This window comes from Plecotus auritus, assembly GCF_963455305.1.
Source record: "Plecotus auritus genome assembly, chromosome: X".
NCBI lineage: Eukaryota > Metazoa > Chordata > Mammalia > Chiroptera > Vespertilionidae > Plecotus > Plecotus auritus.
In genome coordinates, this window is record NC_137784.1 from 119625503 (window position 1) to 119649423 (window position 23921).

Sequence of the window (23921 nt, forward strand, 5' to 3'; positions counted from 1 at the left end):
GGTGAGATAATGGTATTGTGTCTATGTCTTTTTAAAAAGTATATTTTTATTTATTTCAGAGAGGAAGGGAGAAGGAGAGAGAGATAGAAATATCAATGATGAGAGAGAATCATTGGTCAGCTGCCTCCTGCACGCCCCCTACTGGGGATCGAGCCTGCAACCCAGGCATGTGCCCTTGACTGGAATCAAACCTGGGACACTTCAGTCCATGGGCTGACATTATCCACTGAGCCAAACCAGCTAGGGCATGTCTATGCATTTTTAAAAGTCATTGTCTTTTAGATATATAAATGGGAAGGGAAATGGATAGGAGTGTAAATGAAACATGATTGGCCATGTAGAGATAACTGTTGAATTTGAGTAGTGCTTACTTATATGGGTGCTCTACTTGCTCTAATTTTGTATACCTTTGAACTTTTTTTTCAGAACAAACAGTTTAAAAATTAGATCAGAACTTTTGATTCTATTTGTAAATTTTTTTAAAACACAGGCTTTTCTAACCTCGAACAATTCTAACACTTTACAGTTTATCTTTTACAAAAGGATAATACCAGTAGGAAATCAAGTCTGCAATCTCCCATAATGTTATTTATATGCATATTAGAGGCCTGGTGCACAAAAATTCGTGCACGGGGGGGGGGGGGGGGCGGGGGGGGGCGTTCCTCAGCCCAGCCTGCACCCTCTCACAGTCTGGGAGCCCTCAGGGGATGTCGCATTGATGGCTTAGGCCCGCTCCTTACTCTCCTCTGTGGGAGGCGACCGGGCTGATCAAAAGAAGGTGCCACCCCCATCACCCTGTTCCTGCTGCTACTGCTGGCTTCCGCAGCTGCCAAGGTGTTTTCATCAACACGAGTCCAGTCCCTTCACCACGAAAAAATGACAAACTTTCTTTAGGCATTTTCAAGATGTCTCTTTCATAGGATATGACATTTCTTTCTTTTTTTTATCCTCACCTGAGAATATTTTTCCATTGATTTTGAGAGAGCGTGGAAGAGAGAGGGAAAGACAGAGAGAAACATCAATGTGAGAGGGACACGTTGGTTGGTTGCCTCCTGTATGAGCCCTGACCTGGGCCCCAGCCAGGGAGGAGCCTGCAACCTAGGTACATGCCCTTGACCAGAATCGAACCCAGATCCTGTGGTCCACAGGCTGAGGCTCTATCCACTGAGCCAAACTGGCTAGGGCAGGATATAACATTTCTTAGCCCCTCCGGCAGCAGACCTTTATTTTTTCCTCCAGGAGTGAGGTGAAAAAACCCTAGATCACCATCTTGGATTCTTATTTCCCAAGTTACCAAGAACACTGTGAGTGGCGTACTGGGAGCTTAGCCAATGAGCGGTCAGACAAGGTGTTTCCTCTGCAGCTCACACACAGAGGCTGGACTGTTGGCATGCCACGGCTGGCAGGCCCTCTTCTCTCTGGGCCTGCACCATCTGTGGCTTGCCTCACTGCACATGCAGTCCCCTCCCGCCCACCTGTGTGCGCAGCCTCCTCTTGAGCGGTCGTGACATTATGGCATCCCAGACAATTTGCATATTACCTCTTTTTATATATATAGATACCATCACTTAAAACTTTTATATATAAGCAGCTACTTAGTGACCTCTGTGAATTTCATGTTGACCTTATGGGTACAGACTCCACCAGAGGAACTACCAGTATAGGCAAAGGCCATGGGGAATTCAGATCTGAATGAACATAAGACATCTTTATGTGGCCCCAGAAGACTGGGAGAATGGCCCAGAATGATTAAAAGTCAAGAAGGGATTTTGCTTACACCAATGGATTGGGCTATCTGTGATCAAGCAGGCACCCTAGAAGCTGGTAGTGAGAAGGCAGTACAGCATAATGAAAATTGGAGCATAAGCTAATCACAGATTTATATATCAATTCAATCAATTATTAGATGTGATCTTACTATATGTAGAGAGCCTCAGTTCATTTATATAATCCTCCACATAATGAGGGACTGTTGGACATTAAGTAAAATGTGATGTGTGAGAAAGTGCTAGCATAGCAGGCCTAGTTGTTTAGCCCTTGTACGCCTTCAAGGGAACATGGAACCATGACTGAGTATTGGCCAACCTCTGAGAATGTGGCTCGCAGAATGTCTTATGTTAATGATTATGTTTTGTACACCTGGAGCAATGGACTATGCCATATTAGCTTGCCAGGATTGCTTTGCACGAGTATCAACATTGATGATGTGCATCTGGTCTCATTCTTGGGATCTTGAGTTTCAGTTACCATGTAGCATAATTTACCTATGTGACCTCTTCTCAATAAAAGCCTCAGACCAAGAGACTCTAATGGGCCTTCCTGGGCAGAGACATTCTGCACATGCCCTTCTAGTTTGTTGCTAGAGAGAAAGCATATTGTGGGTGGCCCCAGATGGGGAAGTACTCAAAAGCAAGTGCCTTACCTCTGTGGATTCCTCTTGATTCATGTATTTTCCTGTTGCTCTTGGTCTGTCTATTTTTGCTCTAATAAACCTTAGCCATGTGTATAACCTGCTATTGAGTCTTATGAGTTCTTTCAGCAAATCAGCAAACTTGATTGCAACCTTCAGACCCACAAACATAAAGTTACTTGTACAATGCCTGACAAATAGTACACATCCAATACAAGCTAGCTAATTGTATTTAACTTATGCCTGCTAGATGTTATAGGGGACTAACTTTACTGTACTAGAATATAGGCTTGGAATATAGGACTTCTTGCTTTTCTAAACCATGCCCATGGAAGAAGGCAAGAATAACATCTCTTCAGTAGGGGGAGTTAGAGGATATAACTCCAAGATTGTCCCATCCACCCACCCCTACCCACTCAGAATGAGGAGGTACCACGTAGGAAAAATGGGTAGAAATCAGATCTCCAGCTGGGACCTTTTGAAACTGTGCAGCAGGGACTTTTTGAAAACGTACTATTTTGTAGGGTAACAAAAATAATTAAAATTCTTGTTGAGAGTTATGAAGACTGGAACACTTAGGCTGGTATCATGGAGCCCCACATGTGTGTGCTGGAGGCTGAAACCTCATTTTAGGTAGCAGTCACAGGAGGCAGGGGTGTTACAAATAGCTACCCAGAGTTTCCCTACCTCATCCAGAACCAAACACACAGAGACATTTTTGCCAAGCACTGGCCACTACAGAAAGACAATATTAAACTGTGAATACTCTATTTAAACATTAAAAAATAAAGCTAATTGGGTTGGGACTTTGAGGGCAACTCCAAAGGAAGGAGGAGTCCAGGGTACCCATTTTGCAATTTCTTTCTAGATTTGTGTATGTTTATGGTTCCCATCCAAGTGGCCAGATCAAAATAAGATACATCAAAAGAGCCTTCTGCCTTTAAAATGCAGTAATAATTACAATAAAGTCATTTGTTATCTCATGCATTTAATTAATATTTTTCAAATAAATTGCCTCCAAGATGGACAGGACTAATCTCAATAGTGATTGTCAAGTGGATTTTTCTCTTTATATAGTATATCTTTAAGGATGGTGAGCACAAAATAGTACGTATAAATTTTCTTCTTCACAGGTGATTATTTTTATTGAGCTCTTTATTACTTGTGGTTTTATTAACAATTACTTCTTTGAGTCTCACGTTGCAAAAAATGGTTACTTCCCTCTCACTGTCATCATCACTGTTCTTCATATTGCCATGGAATGCATTGTCTCTGTAATATACCTTATGAAAACACTTGGAAAAAGGCTTCATTTCACGTGGGAAAGGTGGGTTTTGAGCATTTGTATTCTTGACCTCAGAAATATCACTGACCAAAGACTCAGGCGTTCTGCAAACAGGTCTTTTTCCCTCATAGTGTGCACAAGACTTGACTAATGGAGACGTAGATAACATGTCTGCCCTACCTGCAATAACTGATCTTTTTAGACTATGATGTATGGGAGACTTGGTAAAGTTCTTTAAACTGGATGACTCTGGTAGCAAGATTTGATTTGTTGGACAGGTTGGATCACATGGTTTGGTTGACTTGAGTGGAAAATGTGGACTGGCTGTTGAAGTTGGCGTGACTGCCCTATTTGGATAGGATGAATGGTCATAACTGCCATAAGCCAGCTCATGTGACTTATCTAGACTGTGTTTTCTATATGACTTTCCCAAGTGGGATGACCTGGATACTCTTTTTGGGCCCAATGGCTTGATGTACTTTTCTTTACTAGATAGTTTTGATGACTTTTCTGAACTCGACCTGATTACATTTTCTGAACTGGATGATATGAATGACCTTTCTTGACTTGAGAGCTCTGATAACGTGTCTATACCAGATAGCATAGGTTGTTTCTCTGGAATGCATTCATTGTCTATCTTGTATTTACCGAATATTTTGGATGACCTGAATGACTTGGCTGCTACATGTTTCTTGACCCTGAAAATACAGAAAATTTGGAGTATGACAATTAAAATGAAAGAGTATTATTGCTCCCTGGCCAATGGCTCAGTGATTGAGCATCAGCCCATGAACCAAGAGGTCACCAGATTGATTTTCAGTCAGGGCACATGCCCAGGTTGTGGGCTTGATCTTCAGTAGGGGGCATATAGGAGGCAGCCGATTGATGTTTCTATCTCGCTATCCCTTTCCCTTCCTCTCTCTCTAAAATAAATAAAACAATAGAACATTATTGCTATCACCAGAAAACATAGGCTACTTTGTCAGTTTAGTGTTTTGGTCTTTTTTTTTTTTTGCGCTAGTAGGGAAATTGAACCCAGTAAGAATTGGAGTGTGGTGAAAGCCATGACTTAGGTTACAGATAAGAACTTGTTGAATTCGTTCTATTGCTTTTTTCAGAGATTTTACTATTTCACCACATTAGATAATGATATAGTCTACATATTGAATAATGCCAAGTTGTTTTAAATCTGCTACTGAGAGAGATAATTTCATTTATTCCAGAAATTAAACCTTTTATACAAGTCACAAGTTGATACAGAACTGATATGTAAATGTCACAACTTGTTACAATAAAAAATAAACTTTTTAGACCAAAGTCTTATTTTCCTATTATATTTGTAACATCAAGTTATCTATCCGTGCATATTTATATTCACAATATTCCTCTAAAACTTAAAGGAAGGAAACATTAGCATATTCTAGTCACCAGTACTTGGATTGGGAAATATTTAGAGAATCAATGTATTAGGGCCAGACTGATCATCCTATATAAAAGGCAGGAACTGAGATAATAAGAACAGTGAATAACTTTTCATGTTAATACATCTTAAAATGGTAGATTATTCAAAATGTTTCATTGTCTTTAGAATGCAAGCCCAACTCCCTCTCCCTCCCTGTTTTTATTCTCCCTGTATTATTCAGATAGTCATGCCCTATTTTCCTAGACTCAATTTATCATGAAATTAATAGCCTGGGGCTCAGCTGAATCCTGAATAGGAGACAGCTTTGGCTAAAGTTGATAATATACTTGAGAATATTTAAGAGCTGATATCATTTAAGTGGAGGTATCCACCCTCAAGATCTTGGTAGCTCTTTAGAAGTCTAAAGTAATCACAAGAATGAAACCTCCACTATATGTACACACACACACCCTACTTGCATTCTTAATTCAAAGTGTAAAACTTACGCTTTTTCTTTGGGGACATCTTTGCTCAAACAATTATAATGAAGGCAGCAAAAAGAGGTACAGATAAAAGCTGTGCTCATAATACCAACTACTATAACGAATATACGTCTTCTGCTATCGTCCGTTTGCAATGATTCAAGTTGCTTAGCTCCTGTCAAAGAAATTGTATCACCAGAAAGTGTGTTAAGTAACCAAGTTTTCTTCCATTTTGATAGTGGCATATCGCTATAGCTCAACAATCTCTTCATCAGTGATTTTTTAAAGCATAAATGTTCCATCATTTTCTCCCTCTATTATGTCCCCAACCACAGTCTAGGAGCCAAATCTGGGAGACATCTCTGGCTAATCAGTATAATTACCTGGGTTAATCCCTGCATCATGGCTTTCTCACCCCATTGCTTAAGTTTTTGAGTCTCTGTGTATGTTTTCCATATGTGTGAATGCACTTGATTGTTAATGTGTGTGTGTCTATGGTAGGAAATAGGATGTGATAAGTAAAACCCTTGTTGAAAGCTACTATGTGTTAGATACCATGCCAGATTCATTCACATTGTATTATCTACTTTGGTTGGGGACCAGGGTTGGTGGGTTAGGTAGAGAAGGGGAGAGAAGGGAGACAATATGTCTGTACTCTTTATGGTTCTATGTTGCTTGAATTTTTCACAAAGAATAAAAACTCTAGCCCGGCCAGCATGACTCCGCAGTTGAGCATTGACCTATGAACCAGGAGGTCATGGTTTGATTCCCAGTCTGGACACATGCCCGGGTTGTGGGCTCAATCCCCAGTGTGAGGCATGTAGGAGGCAGCCAATCAATTATTCTCTGTTATCATTGATGTTTCTACCTCTCTCTCTCCCTTTCCCTTCCTCTCTGAAATCAATTAAAAATATATATACAAAAATAAAAACTCTCAGGAAAGATCTAATATGGCAGCGGGCAAGACCAGAGTGAAGGTGAGAGTGTGAGTGGGTGAGTGTGTGCAAGGGAGACTGTTCAGGGGTGTGAGTATGGGTGGGTTTCTGTTAGTGCAGGAGCTCCTGGCAGAGGAGCTGCCCACTGCTGCTGCATGTAGCTCTGCTGGAGCTTCTTTCTGCTTGAGAATGGAGAGTGCACCATTTTGAAGGAGCTTGAGGGTCCTCCACAGGAGGAGGCGGTGGGAAGTGGCTATGCCCCAGTGCCCCTAGGCCACAGACAGGCATTCACGGCCCCACTGCTGAAACTCAAAGCCCTGGACACATGGTCTGGTGGTAGTCACCTGGCACACCTGAACCTTGGTCCCCAAACAACCAGTCCTGCTGCCTTGATGAGCTGCTTGTGGGGCTTGTGCTGCCATATTGGTGAGTGATATAGCTAGCCCGCCCTGCCTTCTTCAGGAGCAGAACACCTACCTGCTCCCCTCCACCTGGTTCTCCACCCCAGGTCTTCACCACCCTACTGTCTGTGTCCATAGGCAATGCATATATGCATATAAGTTCTTTGGTTAAACTCTTCCTATACCTCCCTTCCCCCTTCCCTCTGAGCTAAAGGAGTTCATCACCACCAAACCAGTATTTCATGAAATGTTGAAGGGTATTGTTTAAGAAGAGGAAGAAGGCAAAGAAGAAGAAAAAAAAAAGGTAAAAAATTTGAACAATATAATGGCAACAAATATATCTATCAACAACTTAAACTAAAAATCAGAATAAACAAACAAGAAATCTAATGATCAAAATAAACTGGTGAATAAAATAGAATCAGAGCCATAGAAGCATGGAACAGACTGATGAATCTCAGAGGGAAGGGTGTGGGGGGCCTGGAAGAGATTAACCAAAGATCTTAGTTATGGACACAGACAGTAGAGTGGTGGAGGCCTGGGACAGGGTGGACACTAGGTGGTGGGGGCAATGGGGAGGAAATACTCTCAGCAATAAATATTTTTTTAAAGAATAAAAATTGTATCAAATAAGTACCTATCAATAATAACATTAAATGTAAATGGATTAAATGCTCCAATCAAAAGACATAGGGTAGGTGAATGGATAAGAAAACATGACCCATATATATGCTGTCTACAAGAGACTAACCTGAAAACAAAAGACTCACACAGGATGAAAGTAAAGGGATGGAAAATTTTTTTCAGGCCAATTGAAATGGAAAAAAAAAAAAAAGCTGGGATAGCAATATTCATATCTGACAAAATAGACTTCAAAATGAAGGCCATAACAAGAGACAATGAAGGTCACTTCATAATACTAAATGGATTAATGCAACAAGAGGATATAATCTTGATAAACTTATATGCACCCAATGTAGGGGCACACAAATATATAATGAAATTCTGGAGGACTTCAAGGGAAAGATGAACAGCAATACTGTCAGAGTAGGGGACTTAAAAACCCCATTGACATCACTGGATAAATCTTCTAGATAAAAAAATCAACAAGAAAACAGCAACCCTAAATGACACACAAGATCAAATGGATTTAATTGATATTTACAGAACATTTCATCCCCAAGCTTCAGAATATACATTCTTCTTGTGAACATGGTACATTCTCAAAGATAAACCATATGTTAGGACTTAAACAAAGTCTCTACAAATTCAAGAAGATTGAAATCATATCAAGCAACTTCTCAGATAACAATGAATCTAGAGATCAATTACAATAAAAATACCACAAAACATTCAAACACGTGGAGGCTAAATAGCATGTTATTAAACAACAAATGGGTTACCAATGAGATCAAGGAAGAAATAAAAACTTCTTGGAAACAAATGAAAACGAACACACAGCCACCCTAAATCTATGGAACCCAGCAAAAGCAGTCCTTAGAGGGGAAGTGCATAGCACTACAGGCCTACCTCAAGAAAAAAAATTTTTCTAATAAACTAACTCTACAACTTAAAGAATTAGAAAGAGAACTACAAGAAGAGCCCAGAGTTAGTAGAAGGAAGGGAATAATAAGAAAGGAAATAATAATAATAAGAGTGGAAATATGTGACATAGACACTAATAAAAACAATACCCCTCCCCAAAAAATCAATGAAACCAAGAGCTGGTTCATGGAAAAGCTAAACAAGATAGATGAACCTCTAGCCAGAGTCATCAAGAAACAAGGAGAGAGGACTCAAATAAATAGAACCAGACATGAAGAAGGTGAAGAAACAACTGACTCCACATAAGTACAAAGGATTGTAAGGAATACTATATGACAATAAGCTGGACAACCTAGATCAAATGAACAAATTCCTAGAAAAATACAATCCTCCAAAACTGAATCAGGAAGAATCAGAAAACTTGAATAGGCTAATAACAATTGAAGAAATTGAAGCATTAATAATAATAAAAAAAACTCCCAGCAAAAAAAAATCCCTGGCCCATATGGCTTCACAGGGGAGTATTACCAAATGTTCAAGGAAGAACTAACACCTAAGTTCTGCAAACAATCCCAAAAAATCCAAGAGGAAGGCACCTCTTTTTAAGAGGTCAACATTATCCTAATTCCAAAACCAGATAAAGACATTACAAAGAAACAGAATTACAGGCCAATATCCCTGATGAACATAGATGCTAAAATCCTCAACAAAATATTAGCAAATCGGATCCAGCAATATATTAAAAAGATTATACAGCATGACCAAGTAGGATTTATTCCAGGGCAGCAGGCTGGTACAATATTTGCAAATCAATAAATGTGATACATAACATACATAAAATGAAAAATAAAAATCACATGATCATATCAATAGATACAGAAAAAAAACATTTGGCAAACTCCAACACCCATCTACATAATAAAAGCTTAAGTGCCTGTTATGGTGGAACAACCTGTTGCTCAATGTGGGATCTACCCCCTGGTGGTAAGTGCGCTCCCACAGGGGGAGGGGCCGCTCAGCCAGAAGCTGGGCTCAGGGCTAATGAGCGCAGTAGTGGGAGCCTCTCCCACCTCTGCGGCAGTTGTAAGGAGCAGCGAGCCGAGCGGTAAGGACCAAGGGGTCCCGGACTGCGAGAGGGCACAGGCCGAACTAAGGGGACCCACCACACACACACACCCAGTGCACGAATATCGTGCACTGGGCCTCTAGTTTTTTTTTTTATATAACTCCAATTATTTTTTTCTTTTCAAATTTTTATTAAGGTATTATATGTGTACATATCTTACCATTGACCCCCCCACCCCACTCCCATACCTGCCCTCACCCCCCAATGTTTTGCATCCGTTGGTTACTCTTATATGCATGCATATAAGTCCTTCAGTTGATCTCTTATTTCCCCCACGACTCCCTAACCTTCCTGCTGTAATTTGACAGTCTGTTTGATGCTTTACTGCCTCTGTATCTATCTTTTTGTTCATCACTTTATGTTTTTTATTATCCACAAATGAGTGAGATCATGTGGTATTTTTCTTTCATTGACTGGCTTACTTCACTTATCATAATGTTCTCCAATTCCATCCAGGTTGCTACAAATGGTAAGAATTCCTTCTTTTTTATGGCAGCATAGTATTCCATTGTGTAGATGTACCATAGTTTTCTGATCCAGTCATCTGCTGACGGGCACCTAGGCTGTTTCCAAATCTTAGCTATGGTGAATTGTGCTGCTATGAACATAGGGGTGCATATATCCTTTCTGATTGGTGTTTCTAGTTTCTCAGGATATATTTCTAGGAGTGGGATTACTGGGTCAAATGGGAGTTCCATTTTTAGTTTTTTGAGGAAACTCCATACTGTTCTCCACAGTGGCTACACCAGTCTGCATTCCCACCAGCAGTGCACGGGGGTTCCTTTTTCTCTGCATCCTCGCCAACACTTGTAGTTTGTTGATTTGTTGATGATAGCCATTCTGACAGGTGTGAGATGGTATCGCATTGTCGTTTTGATTTGCATCTCTCGGATAATTAGTGACTTTGAGCATGTTTTCATGTGTCTCTTGGCCTTCCTTCTGTCTTCTTTTGAAAAGATTCTATTTAGGTCCGTTGCCCATTTTTTTATTGGATCATTTATCTTCCTTTTATTAAGTTGTATAAGCTGCCTATAGATGTTGGAGATTAAACCTTTATCAGTGATAACATTTGCAAATATGTTCTCCCATACACTGGGGTTTCGTGTTGTTTTGTTGATGGTTTCTTTTGCTGTGAAAAAACTTTTTATTTTGATGTAGTCTCATTTGTTTATTTTCTCTTTGGCTTCCATTGCCCTAGGGGCAGTATCAGTGAAGAAGTTCTTTCGGCATATGTCTGAGATTTTGCTGCCTGTGGATTCCTCTAGTATTTTTATGGTTTCCCTTCTTATGTTTAAGTCCTGTATCCATTTTGAGTTTATTTTTGTGTATGGTGTAAGTGGGTGATCTAGTTTCATTTTTTTGCATGTATCTGTCCAATTTTCCCAACACCATTTGTTGAAGAGACTGTCTTGACTCCATTGTATGTTCATGCCTCCTTTGTCAAATATTAATTGTGCATAGTGGTTTGGGTCGATATCTGGATTCTCTATTCTATTCCATTGCTCTATGTCTGTTCTTTTGGAGTACCAGGCTGTTTTGAGAACAGTGGCTTTGTAATACAGGTTGAAATATGGTATTGAGATCCCTCCTACTTTACTCTTCTTTCTCAGGATTGCTGTGGCTATTCGGGGTCTTTTTTTAGTCCAGTTGAACTTTTGGAGAGTTCTTTCTAGGTCTGTGAAATATGCCATTGGTATTTTAATGGGGAGTGTATTGAATCTATAGATTGCTTTGGGTAGTATGGACATTTTAATGATGTTGATTCTACCTATCCATGAACACGGTATGTTCTTCCATCTGTTTATATCTTCCTCTATCTCTTTTTTTCAGTGTCCTGTAGTTTTTTGCATATAGGTCTTTTACCTCCTTGGTTAAGTTTATTCCTAGGTATCTTAATTTTTTTGGTGCAATGGTAAATGGGATTGCCTTTTTAGTCTCTCTTTCTGTAAGTTCACTATTGGTGTATAGAAATGCCATAGATTTTTTGGCATTAATTTTGTATCCTGCTACATTGCCGAATTCATTTATTAGGTCTGTTATTTTATGGAGTCTTTCAGATTTTTTATGTACAATATAATGTCATCTGCAAATAAGGACAGCTTTCCTTCTTCTTTTCTAATTTGGATGCCTTTTATTTCTTTTTCTTGTCTAATTGCAATGGCTATTACTTCCAGTTCTATGTCAAACAGGAGTGCTGAGAGTGAGCATCCCTGTCTTGTTCCTGTTCTTAGGGGAAATGGTTTTAGTTTTTGCCCATTGAGTATGATGTTAGCTGTGGGTTTATCAGATAGAGCTTTTATTATGTTGAGGTATGATCCTTCTATTCCCACCTTGCTGTGAGTTTTTATCAAGAAAGGGTGTTGGATTTTGTCAAATGCGTTTTCTGCATCAATTGATATGACTATGTGATTTTTATCTTTCAATTTGTTTTGACGTATCACGTTAATTGATTTGCAGATATTGTACCATCCTTGCATTCCTGGGATAAATCCTACTTGGTCATGGTGTATGATCTTTCTGATGTACTGCTGGATCCGATTTGCTAGAATTTTGTTGAGGATTTTGGCATTTACATTCATGAGGGATATTGGCCTGTAATTCTCTTTCATTGTGTTGTCTTTATCTGGTTTTGGTAATAGGGTGATGCTGGCTTCGTAGAAGGAGCTTGGAAGTGTTCCTTCCTCTTGAATGTTTTGGAATAGTCTGAGGAGGATAGGTTTTAGTTCTTCCTTGAATGTTTGGTAAAACTCTCCTGTGAAGCCGTCTGGCCCCGGGCTCTTGTTTGCTGGAAGCTTTTTGATGACTGCTTCAATTTCTTCCATAGTTACTGTCATATTGAGCTGTTTAGGTTCTTCCTGATTGAGTTTTGGAAGGTTATATTTTTCTAGGAATATGTCAATTTCCTCAAGGTTGTCCAGTTTGTTGGAATAGAGTTGTTCGTAGTATTTTTTAACAATCCTTTGTATTTCGGCAGGATCTGTTGTTATTTCACCTCTTTCATTTCTGATTTTGTTTATTTGGGTCCTCTCTCCTTGCTTCTTGGTGAGCCTGGCTAGAGGTTCATCAATCTTGTTTATCCTTTCAAAGAACCAGCTCTTGGTTTTGTTGATCTTTTGTATTGTTTCTTTGGTCTCTATGTCGTTTAGGAAACAACTGCTCTGTTCTTTATTATATCCTTCCTTCTGCTTACACTGGGCTTTTCTTGTTGCTCTCTTTCTAACTCTTTGATTTATAGGGTTAAGTAATTTATTACCATTGTTTATTGTTTTTTTTTTTTCATTAGGCTTGTAGAGCTATGTACTTCCCTCTCAAGTCTGCTTTCGCTGTGTCCCATAGATTTTGGATTGTTTTGTTTTCATTTTCATTTGTTGCCATGATGTTTTTTATTTCTTCCTTGATCTCTCTGGTAACCCAGTCATTGTTTAATAGCATGCTGTTAAGTCTCCACGTGTTTGATTTTTTTGGATTGTTTTTATTGTAGTTGATTTCCAGTTTTATGCCACTGTGATCTGAGAAGATGCTTGATATGATTTCTATCTTCTTGAATTTGAAGAGACTTTGCCTCCAACCCAATATATGGTCTATCTTTGAAAATGACCCATGTGCACTTGAGAAGAATGTATATTCTGTGGATTTTGTGTGAAATATTCTGAAGATGTCAATTAATTCCATCTGGTCTAGTGAGTCATTTAGGATTGATGTTTCTTTGCCGATTTTTTGTTTAGATGATTTGTCCAATGGTGATAGTGGGGTATTAAAGTCTCCTACTATGATTGTATTGCTGTCAATCTCTCTCTTGATATCCTCCAGGAGTTTTTTATGTATTTGGGTGCTCCTTTATTGGGTGCGTATATGTTTACCACAGTTATTTCTTCTTGTTGGATTGCTCCCTTTAGTATTATGAAGTGGCCTTCCTTATCTCTTGTTATGTACTTCACTTTGATATCTAATTTGTCAGATATAAGTATTGCTACCCAAGCTTTTTTTTTTTCATTTCAATTCGCCTGAAAAACCTTTTTCCAAGCCTTCACCCTCAGTCTGTGTGCATCTTTTTTCTGAGGTGGGTTTCTTGTAGACAGCAGATATATGTGTCATATTTTCTTATCCAATCCGTTACCCTATGTATTTTTATTGGGGCATTTAATCCATTTACATTGAAAGTCATTATTGATAGGTACTTGTTTGTCGCCATTTTTATTCTTTACTCCTGTGTTCCTTCTTTGCATCCTCTTTCTTTCTTTCTTTCTTTCTTTCTTTCTTTCTTTCTTTCTTTCTTTCTTTCTTTCTTCTTTCTTTCTTTCTTTCTTTCTTTCTTTCTTTTTACAGCAGACCCTTTAGCATTTCTTGCATTGCTGGTTTGGTGGTCATAAACTCCCTTAGTCCTTTTTTGTCTGTGAAGCTCCTGATTTCACCTTCAATTTTGATTGATAGCCTTGCTGGGTACAGTATTCTTGGATTCAGACACTTCCTTTGCATGACTTTGTATATTTCATTCCACTCCCTTCAAGCCTGATAAGTTTCTGTTGAGAAATCAGTTGCTAGTCTGATGGGGGTTCCTTTGTATGTAACTTTCTGTCTCTCTCGCCACTTTTAAGATTCTTACTTTGTCCTTGGTGTTTGCCAATTTAGTTATAATGTGCCTTGGTGTCAGTCTTTTGGGGTTCGTTTTGCTTGGGTCTCTGTGAGCTTCTTGAATTTGTGTGGGTTTTTTCTTCCCTATATCAGGGAAGTTTTCTGTCATTATTTCTTCAAACAGGTTTTCTATTCCTTGCTCAGTTTCCTTTCCTTCTGGAACCCCTATTATGCGGATGTTGTTTTGTTTCATGTTGTCCCAAAGTTCCCTTAGGCTATCCTCCTGCTTTTTAATTTTTTTTTTCTAGAAGCTGCTCTACTTGAGTATTTTTTCCCATCTTGTCTTCTAGCTCACTGATGTGGTCCTCTGCTTCTTCAAGTCTACTCTTGATGCTTTCTCTTGAGTTCTTTACAGCCGCAATGTCATTTTTCATTTCTTCTTGGTTCTTCTTCATTTCTTCTTGGTTCTTACTCATATTGTCGAATTTGTCTTCCATTCTTTTCAGCCACCTTATGACCATTTCTCTGAATTCTTTCTCTGGAAGGTTGCTTGCCTCCATTTCGTTTACTTCATTTTCTGGTGATGCCTGCTTTTCTTTCATATGTGGGCTGTTTCTTTCTTTTTTTAAAAAATATATTTTATTGATATTTTACAGTGAGGAAGGGAGAGGGATAGAGAGCCAGAAACATCGATGCGAGAGAAACATCGATCAGCTGCCTCCTGCACACCTTCCACTGGGGATGTGCCCGCAACCAAGGTACGTGCCCTTGACCGGAATCGAACCCGGGACCCTTCAGTCCGCAGGCCGACGCTCTATCCACTGAGCCAAACCAGTTTTGGCAATATATGCGGGCTGTTTCTTTGTCTCCCTATGGTCTCTCTTCTCTGGATGTCTGGTTATGTAGTTCTCTCTCTCCTTCATTGATTTAAAGGCACAAAATACAATACAACCAGGTACAATACACAAGGCACTGAACAGAAATGTATTCACAATATTAATAACCTCCAATAAAGGTGACCACCAGAGAAAGGCAAATTAGGGGATAGGAGAGAAAGAAGAAGAGGAAAAAGAAAGAAAGAAAAAAAAGGAGTGTCAAAATGAAATTGGGAAAATGATAAAAAAAATGTAAGAGAGACAAGAAAGAGACTAAGAGAGAAAGGGGAACAAACTATATATATGGGGAGAAAACTCCAATAGAACAACCACTAATCCCAGTAAATGCCAGCAACAAGTACCTGGGGATTAATACAAACTACAACACAAACTAATATCAAGCAATGAAAGGGAAAACAGAAGCAAAAAACAAACAAATACAAAGCAAACAAACAAACAAAAGAATAAGCAAAACAATCTCACAAAAAAAGCATAAAAATTCGATATAATCAACATTCAAGCAATCAACAACAAAAGGACAGAGAGAAAGACAATTTTTTGGATGGTTAAGACAGTGAAGAGAGAGGTGTGTATGGACTTGGAGCAGGGGATTGTAGATTAGATATATAAGTAGGGTGAAATTTTATCAGGGGGTAAACAGAAAGAATAGGGAAAATCTAAAACAGGAAAGTGGTAAGATAAACAGGACACCAAAAGGGGAAAGGTTAGGAAGAGAGTGATGGCATAAAGGTAGAGGTGAGATAGAATAAAACGATGCTAAAGGAAAGATGAAACTAGAATGTAGAACACTAATCCCAAAGTAAATTAAAGAGAAAATAAAATGATACTTAAAATAAAGGTAAAATAGTAGTAGTAATGATACTGATTGAAAATAAAAATGTAATAATTAGAAAGGTAAAATCAAGTGAAGAAAAAAGAAAAAAAATTAGTTCCTTGAGTAAAAGATGCAAAAAATGAAAATAAAGAAATAAAAGTAAAAAATAAAAATAATAAAATGTGCAGTAGTGAAGGTCATTCACTTCCTCTATTGTTCTGTTTGGCACGCCTGTTTCTCAGTCAGGACAGTATTGCAGTTCCCTGCATTCCACTGCTCTTTAGTGTTGTAAGCCAGTCCTGATTTTAAGCAGGCGGTGTGTCTTAATTTCTCCTATTCCTTTATTTTTGATTACACAAGAGTCAATTTGTGATTCAGCCCCTGGGTGGCAGTGTTTCTGGATTGACTTCCGGATCTCTTTGGCCTCTCTAGCCTGTATTTACATCCTTCTTTCCCTGTGGCACTCAATACTGGTTTGTGGAAGTGGGCTGCCTCAGAGCTGGCTCTCCGATGGTCACTCCCTGCTCTGATCCCCCGGTTCCAGAAAAACAACTTTTCCCCAGCAGTCTCCCAGGGTGTCCCCAACTGGGTGATCCTATGTATTGGGCTTAGTAATCAGAAGCAAGGATTTGAAGAGGAAAAAGCCCAAGTGTGCAAACAATGGGTCTGCGCGCAAGTCTAAGCAGTCGGCACACCTTTGAAATTCTTAGGCTGTCCCTGCATGTCAGATCAAAATGGGTTGCTTTTTAGAGATCCCTTCTGTTAGCAGCTCTGAGGACCCCCTTCCATATTCATGGTTCACGCCAGCCCCAACAACCTCGGATTTTTCTAGGCACAGACTTCCCTGGTCCTCCAGCTCTCACAAAATGCGCGTTCCTCTCTCCCACCGGGACAAGAGACCTCACCTTATCCCAGGCAAAATCTGACCTTTCTGTGGTGGAGTGTAGAGCTCCTCTGAATCCGCGAGTTTGCGCCAATTGGGGACCAGTGTTCTGGGGCTTGCAGCTGTTCAGTGGGTGCCACAGTTGTGGGTTTTCAGGCTTCCGATAAGCTCCACTTTCCCTTTCAAGATGGCGCAGTGTCCACGTCCGAGCCTGTAGCTCCGGGAGGGGACCCAGCCGCAATGGGGGCTGCCCGGTCAGGGGAACCCCGTCTAGCAGTCCCCCACCTTCTCCTGGAATTTAGCTGTCCCTTAACTTGCCAACAAACACTCTTCCTGCAACCCTCAGCTGTTCTTTCTTTCTGCTCTGGGATAAGGCTCAGAACATGTCTGTCTATTCTGCCACCATTTTTTTTCCCTCCTTGGGCCTCTAGTTTTTTATAAATCTCTCACCAAAGTGGAGAGAGAGGGATCACATCTCAATATAACTAAGGCCATATATGACAAACCTACAGCCAACAGCATATTCAGTGGGAAAAACCCAAACCATTTTCCCTAAGAGCAGGAATAAGACCGTGTTGTCCGCTTTCAACATTTTTATTCAACACTAGAAGCCCAGTGCACAAAATTCATGCACAGGTAGTTTCCCTAGCGGCTGCCAGTCGGGGCCTCCCTTCCCTGGCTGCCTGCCACTACTGCCCCCTGGTGGTCAGCACACATCTAACTCTTGGTCAGTTGAATTCCTGTCCATGGGGACAATTTGCATATTAGCCTTTTATTATATAGAATAGTACTAGAAGTTGTAGCCACAGAAATCAGATAAGAAGAAAAATAAAAAGCATCCAAATTGGAAAGGAGGATGTAAAACTGTCATTATTCACAGATGACATGATATTGTATAGAAAACCTTAAGGACTCCACTAAAAAACTGATTTAATAAATGATTTCAGCAATGTAACAGGATACAATATTAACACCCAGTAATAGATGGCATTTTTATATTCCAATAATGGACTCTCAGAAAGAGAAACTAAAAAACAGTCCCACTTACCATTGCAACAAAAAAATTAAGATACTTAGTAATATACTTAACCAAGGAGGTAAAAACCTGTATTCAGAAAACTACAGAATGTTGATAAAGAGATAGAAGAAGATATAAACAAGTAGAAGAATCCTACATAATAAAAGCCCAGTGACCAAACAGTGGAATGACCAGAACAACCAGCTGACCAGTAGCTGTGATGCGACCTGACCACCAGGGGAAAGATGCTCAACACAGGAACTGCCCTCAGGTGATCAGTGTGCTCCCACAGTGGGAGTGCCACTCAACAGACCGGGATGGGCGGCGCTCCCACAGCAGGCTGATCCCTGCAGGCCACACCTCCACCAGGGCACAAATCCCATGCACCAGGCCTCTAGTATACTATATTCATGGATTGGTAGAATTAACATCATTAAAATGTCCATACTACCCAAAACAATCTATAGATCCAATGCAATCCCTATTAAAATATCAACAGCAGATTTCAAACATTCCAAAATTTTATTTGGAACCAAAAAAGACCCAGAATAGCTGCAGCAATCATGAGAAATAAGAACAAAGTTGGAGGTTTCACCATACTGGATATCAAGTTATACTACAAAGCCACTGTAATCAAAACAGCCTGTTACTGGCCCAAGAACAGGAGTATAGATTAATGAAATAGAACAGAGGCCCCAGAAATTGACCCAAGCCATTATGCTGAACTAATATTTGATAAAGAAGGCAAGAGCATACAATGTAGTAAAGACAGTCTCTTCAATAAATGGTGTTGGGATAATTGGACAGGTACTTCCAAAAAAATGAAACTAGACTACCAACTTACACCAAATGCAAGAATAAACTCAAAATGAATAAAATACTTAAATGTAAATCATAAAACCATAAAGTTCCTAGAAGAAAACATAGGCAGAAAAATATCAGACATCTCATGTAGCACAATTTTCACTGATAAAAGGCCTAGGGCAAGAGAATCAAAGGAGAAAATAAATGCTACAACATCAAAATAAAAGCTTCTGCACAGCAAAATAAATCATCCTCAAAATGCAAAGGGAGCCCACTGTATGGGAGAACATATTCGTCAATGATATATCTAATAAGGGATTAATTTCCAAAATATATGAAGTACTCATACAATTCAACAAAAGGAAGAAAAACAATCTAATTAAAAATGGGCAGAGTACCTAAATAGACACTTTTCTATAGAGGACATACAAATGGCCAAGAGACATATGAAAAAATGCTCAAGTTCATTAATCATCAGAAAGATGCAAATTAAAATAAGAATGAGGCACCACCTCACACCTGCTAGAATGGCTACCATCAATAAATCAACCAACAAGTGCTGGCAAGGATGTGGAGAAAAGGTAATCCTAATATACCACTAGTGGGGATTCAGACTGCTACAGCCACTATGGAAAACAGTATGGAGTTTTCTCAAAAAATTAAAAATGGGACTGCCATTGATCTAGTGATCCCACTTTTAGGAATATATTCAAAGAATCACAAAATACCATTCAGAAAGGATAAATGCACCCCTATGTTCATAGCAGCACAACTCACCATAGCTAAGATTTGGAAACAGCCTAAATGCCCATCAGCAGATGAGTGGATTAGAAAACTATGGTACATCTACACAATGGAATACTACGCTGCTATAAAAAAGAAGGAATTCTTACCATTTGCAGCAGCATGGATGGACCTGGAGAGCATTATGTTAAGTGAAATAAGCCAGGCAATGAAAGAAAAATACCACATGATCTCACTCATTTATGTAAAATAAAGAGCATTATAACCTGATGAATGAAAAGATAGATACAGGCAGTAAAGCACCGAACAGACTGTCAAATTACAGCGGGAAGGCTGGGGAGTGTTGGGGAGGGAGGGAAATAGATCAACCAAAGGACTTGTATGCATGTTTATAAGCACACCAATGGACACAAGACACTGGGCGGGGGTGGGATGAGGGAATGCGACAGGGGGTAGGGGAGGCTGGGGGAAGGTCAATGGGGAAAAAAGGAGATATATGTACTAATATATGTAATACTTTAAACAATAAAAAACAAACAAACAAAAAAAAGTGGTGGTGCCCTAACCGGTTTGGCTCAGTGGATAGAGTGTCGGCCTGCGGACTGAAGGGTCCCAGGTTCGATTCCGGTCAAGGGCATGTACCTCGGTTGCGGGCACTTCCCCAGTAGGGAGTGTGCAGGAGGCAGCTGATGGATGTTTCTAACTCTCTATCCCTCTCCCTTCCTCTCTGTAAAAAATCAATAAAATATATATAAAAAAAAAGTGGTGGTACATTTACACAATGGAATACTATGCAGCTCTAAAAAAGAAGGATCTCTTACCCTTTGAGACAGCATGGAGCAAACTGGAGAGTATTATGCTAAGCAAAATAAGCCAGTCAGAGAAATGTCACATGATCTCACTTATATGTGGATCTAAACAAAATAAACTGTCAAACAAAATAGAGCCAGAGACATGGAAGCATGGAACAGACTGACGAATCTCAGAGGGAAGCAGGGTGTTGAGAGATTAACCCAGGAACTTGTATGCATATATGCATAACCCATGGACACAGACAATAGTGCAGTGAAGGCCTGGAGAGGTGGTGGGAATGGCAAGGAACAATGGGGGAAGATAGGGAGGACTTCTGTAAATCTTTCAACAATGAAGATAAATTAAAAACAGAATAGCCCTGCTGGTTTAGTCAGTGGTTGAGTGTCAACCCATGAATGAAGAGGTCACTGGTTCAATTCCCGGTCAGGGCATATGACTGAGTTGTAGGGTAGATTCCCAGTGCGGGCATGCAGGAGGCAGCCGATCGATGTTTCTCTTTCATTGATGTTTCTATCTCTCTATCCTTCTCCCTTTCTCTCTCTCTCTAAAATCAATAAAAACATATTTAAAAAAATAACTCTCAGTTGTTGTCCTAGAAATTCTTAAAGACCTACTAATGGTAACAGTCAAGAAACAGAAGGTTTTGTAAACACAGCTAGCTTGTCTAATTAGATGCTGAATGCATAATATAATCATAATTTCTAGGTGTTAAGGTTAGGTTCATACCTGCAGTAGAAGATTCATCACTTTGGTTTTCATGTAAACAATTATTTGCCCAAATGGACAAAAGTAGGACAAAAATAAAAAGGTTCATGTCCAGGGCTTTCTTCAACTGCTTCTTCTACCAAGGAAGCTACTGTATTTAATATGGTTCAACCTTTCCTAGGGGTTTATGACATCATTATATTGTGTGTCATATTCTGACGTCATAATCTCACCATGGAGAAGCATGAGCTTCTGTGTAAGTCAGGTTAAGTGCATTGACATTTTTTGGTAATCTTTATTGTTGAGAATATTTCCTCCTTTCCCCCCATTGCCCCCTCCATCCAGTTCCCACCCCACCCCAGGCCTCCACCACCCTACTGTCTGTGTCCATAAGTAAGATCTTTGGTTAATCTCTTCCAGCTCCCCCCTCCCCCTGTCACACACACACTCCTTCTTCCCTCTGAGACTCCTCAGTCTGTTCCATGCTTCCATATTTTATTCACCAGTTTATTTTGATCATTAGATTTCTTGTTTGTTTATTTTGATTTTTAGATTAAATTGTTGATAGATATATATTTGTTGCCTTTTTATTGTTCATATTTTGTATCTCTTCTAATTTCCTCCTCTCCCTCCCCCTCCCCCTCCCCCTCCCCTCCCCTCCTCCTCCTCCTCCTCCTTCTCCTTCTTCTTCTTCTTCAAGAATACCCTTCAGCATTTCATGTAATGCTGTTTTGGTCATGATGAACTCCTTTAGCTTTTTCTTGTTTGTGAAGCTCTTTATCTGACCCTTACTTCCAAATGAGATCTTTGCTGGGTAGAGTAATCTTGGTTGTAGGTCCTTACTTTTCATCACTTTGAGTATTTCTTGCCACTCTCTCTGGCCTGCAAAATTTCTGTTGAGAAATCAGCTGACAGTCCTATGGGTATTTCCTTAGGTAACTGACTGCTTTTCTCTTGCTGCTTTGTCTTTTGCCCTTGGCATTTTAATTATGATATGTCTTGGTGTGGTTCTCTTTGGGTTCCTCTTCTTTGGGACTCTCTATGCTTCCTGGACTTGTAAGTCTATTTCTTTCACCAGGTAGGGGAAGTTTTCTGTCATTATTTCTTCAAATGGGTTTTAAATATCTTGCTCTCTCATCTCATTCTGGCACCCCCTTAATGTGAATGTTGGTAAGCTTAAAGTTGTACCAGAAGCTCCTTACACTATCTTTATATTTTGGGGTTCTTTTTTCTTTTTACTCCTCTGTTTGGGTGTTTTTTGCTTCCTCATATTCCAAATCGTTGATTTGATTCTCAGAATCTTCTACTCAACTATTGAATCCCTGTAAATTATTCTTTATTTCAGTTAGTATATGCTTAATTTCTGACTTGTCCTTTTTCATGTCTTTGACATTCTAAGATCCTTAAAAGTTTCACTAAATCCCTTGAAGCTCTTATGAAGATCATTGAGCAACCTTATAACCATAATTTTGAACTCTGTATCCAATAGTTTGCTTGCTTCCATTTCTTTCATTTATGACATATTTCTTTGTCTGCATTTTGGGTGCTCTCTGTTTTTGTTTCTATGTATTAGGTAGAGCTGCTATGTCTCCTGGAATTGGTAGAGTGGCCTTGTATACTAGGTGTTCTGTAGGGCCCAGTGGCTCAGCCTCCCCAGTCACCTGAGCTGGGAACTCTAGGCACACCCCTGTGTGGGCTGTGTGCACAGTCTTGTAGTTGAGCCTTGATTGCTATTGGTGTCACTGGGAGGAATTGACCTCCAGACCAACTGGCTCTGAGCACCAGCTGTGACTTCAGTGGAAGAGCTGCTGTGCAGGAATGCTACACACCTACGGAACATAACTTGCTTCAGTGGGGCTTTGGTGCTTACTGAGTCTGACTCTTGAGTAGGCCACTTGAGGGTGTGTAGCATTTTAATCTGCTATGGTCTGAAGCTGTCTATTGGGTGCACTAGCTCCAGGGCCCCCGGGAGGTGCAAAGTCAGCCACTGCCTGCCCAGTAGAAGCTACAGAGGGATCTGCAGACAGCTGCTGTTTACTTTTTGTATTGGGCTTGGAAGTGCCCAGACAAGGCCCAGCTGTGAAGCAAGGTAGGCTGGTGCTAGTGCCAGGTCTTGGGCCTTTTATTGATAGGTTTAGGGCATTCTGTCACCAGCTGCAGCTTGTTTGAGAGATTTTTGGAAAGTCTGAAGCCTGAGCCAGGACAGGCCATTCGTCTGGAAAAGCTGCTGCAAACAGCTTGCATGGGGCTGCAAATTGGATTGGCTTGGGTCTCAGGGAATCCCCAGGGCAGAGCAAACAGTGTGCTACAGGATGATGGAAACTCAGATATGGCTGCCAGTCAACTCTGCGACAGAGGTGGTGACAGAGGTGGTCCCAACACAGGAACAATGACCCCTTTGAGCACCCTGGTCTGAGAGAAAGCCACCCCTGGGTTACTGCCCCAATGTCAGACAATCCAATTCCTCCCCTTATGTGTCTGGGTCCCCCAAAGCTGCCTAGTGCTGGGAGTCCAAGGAAGTTTGTGCGCTAGCCCTTTAAATGGAACAGATGGGTCACCAGCAGCCTCCGTGTCACTCAGCCACAGACCCCGCTGGTTTTTACAGCCGAAAGTTGTGGGCACTTCTCTTCCCAGCTCTGGAACCCTGGACTGGGGTCTGTTGTGGGGTTGGGACCCCTTGTTCCTCATGGGCAGCCTCCACAGTAATGATCTCCCTTCCAATAAAAAAAATAGCACATGTGGTTGTCAGATCAGCCTATTTCGTGCCTCCCCCACCCCCCGCCACCAGTCTCAATGTGATTTCTTCTTTACTTCTTTAGTTGTAGGGCTTCCATTCAGTCAGCTTTCAGGCAGTTCTGGATGATGGTTGTTCTTTATTTTAGTTGTAATTTTGATGTGGTTGTAGAAGGCTGCAAGTACTGGCATTTACCTACACTGCCATCTTGGTTCCCCTCTCTTAGAAATGATCCTAAGTAGCCAAGATTTCCAATTGACTTTTATTCTAGCAATAATGTGGCACCACTAAAGAGTTTCTGGCGAGAGAGTGACATGATAAGACCTGCATTTTAGAAAAGCTACTCTGGCTG

The 23921-nt window shown here is 40.2% G+C and overlaps 1 protein-coding gene across 1 annotated transcript; it reads right to left on the bottom strand.

Moving 5' to 3' along the window:
* Nucleotides 1-3537: 3537 nt before the first annotated feature.
* On the bottom strand, nt 3538-20944 carry LOC308240257 (uncharacterized protein CXorf66; the record flags this gene model as incomplete). The annotated part of the gene is made up of 3 exons (XM_080653147.1): nt 3538-4393; nt 5604-5754; nt 20857-20944. 3 exons carry the CDS (start codon nt 20942-20944, stop codon nt 3538-3540), a joined length of 1095 nt encoding a protein of 364 aa, XP_080509273.1.
* Nucleotides 20945-23921: the final 2977 nt, after the last annotated feature.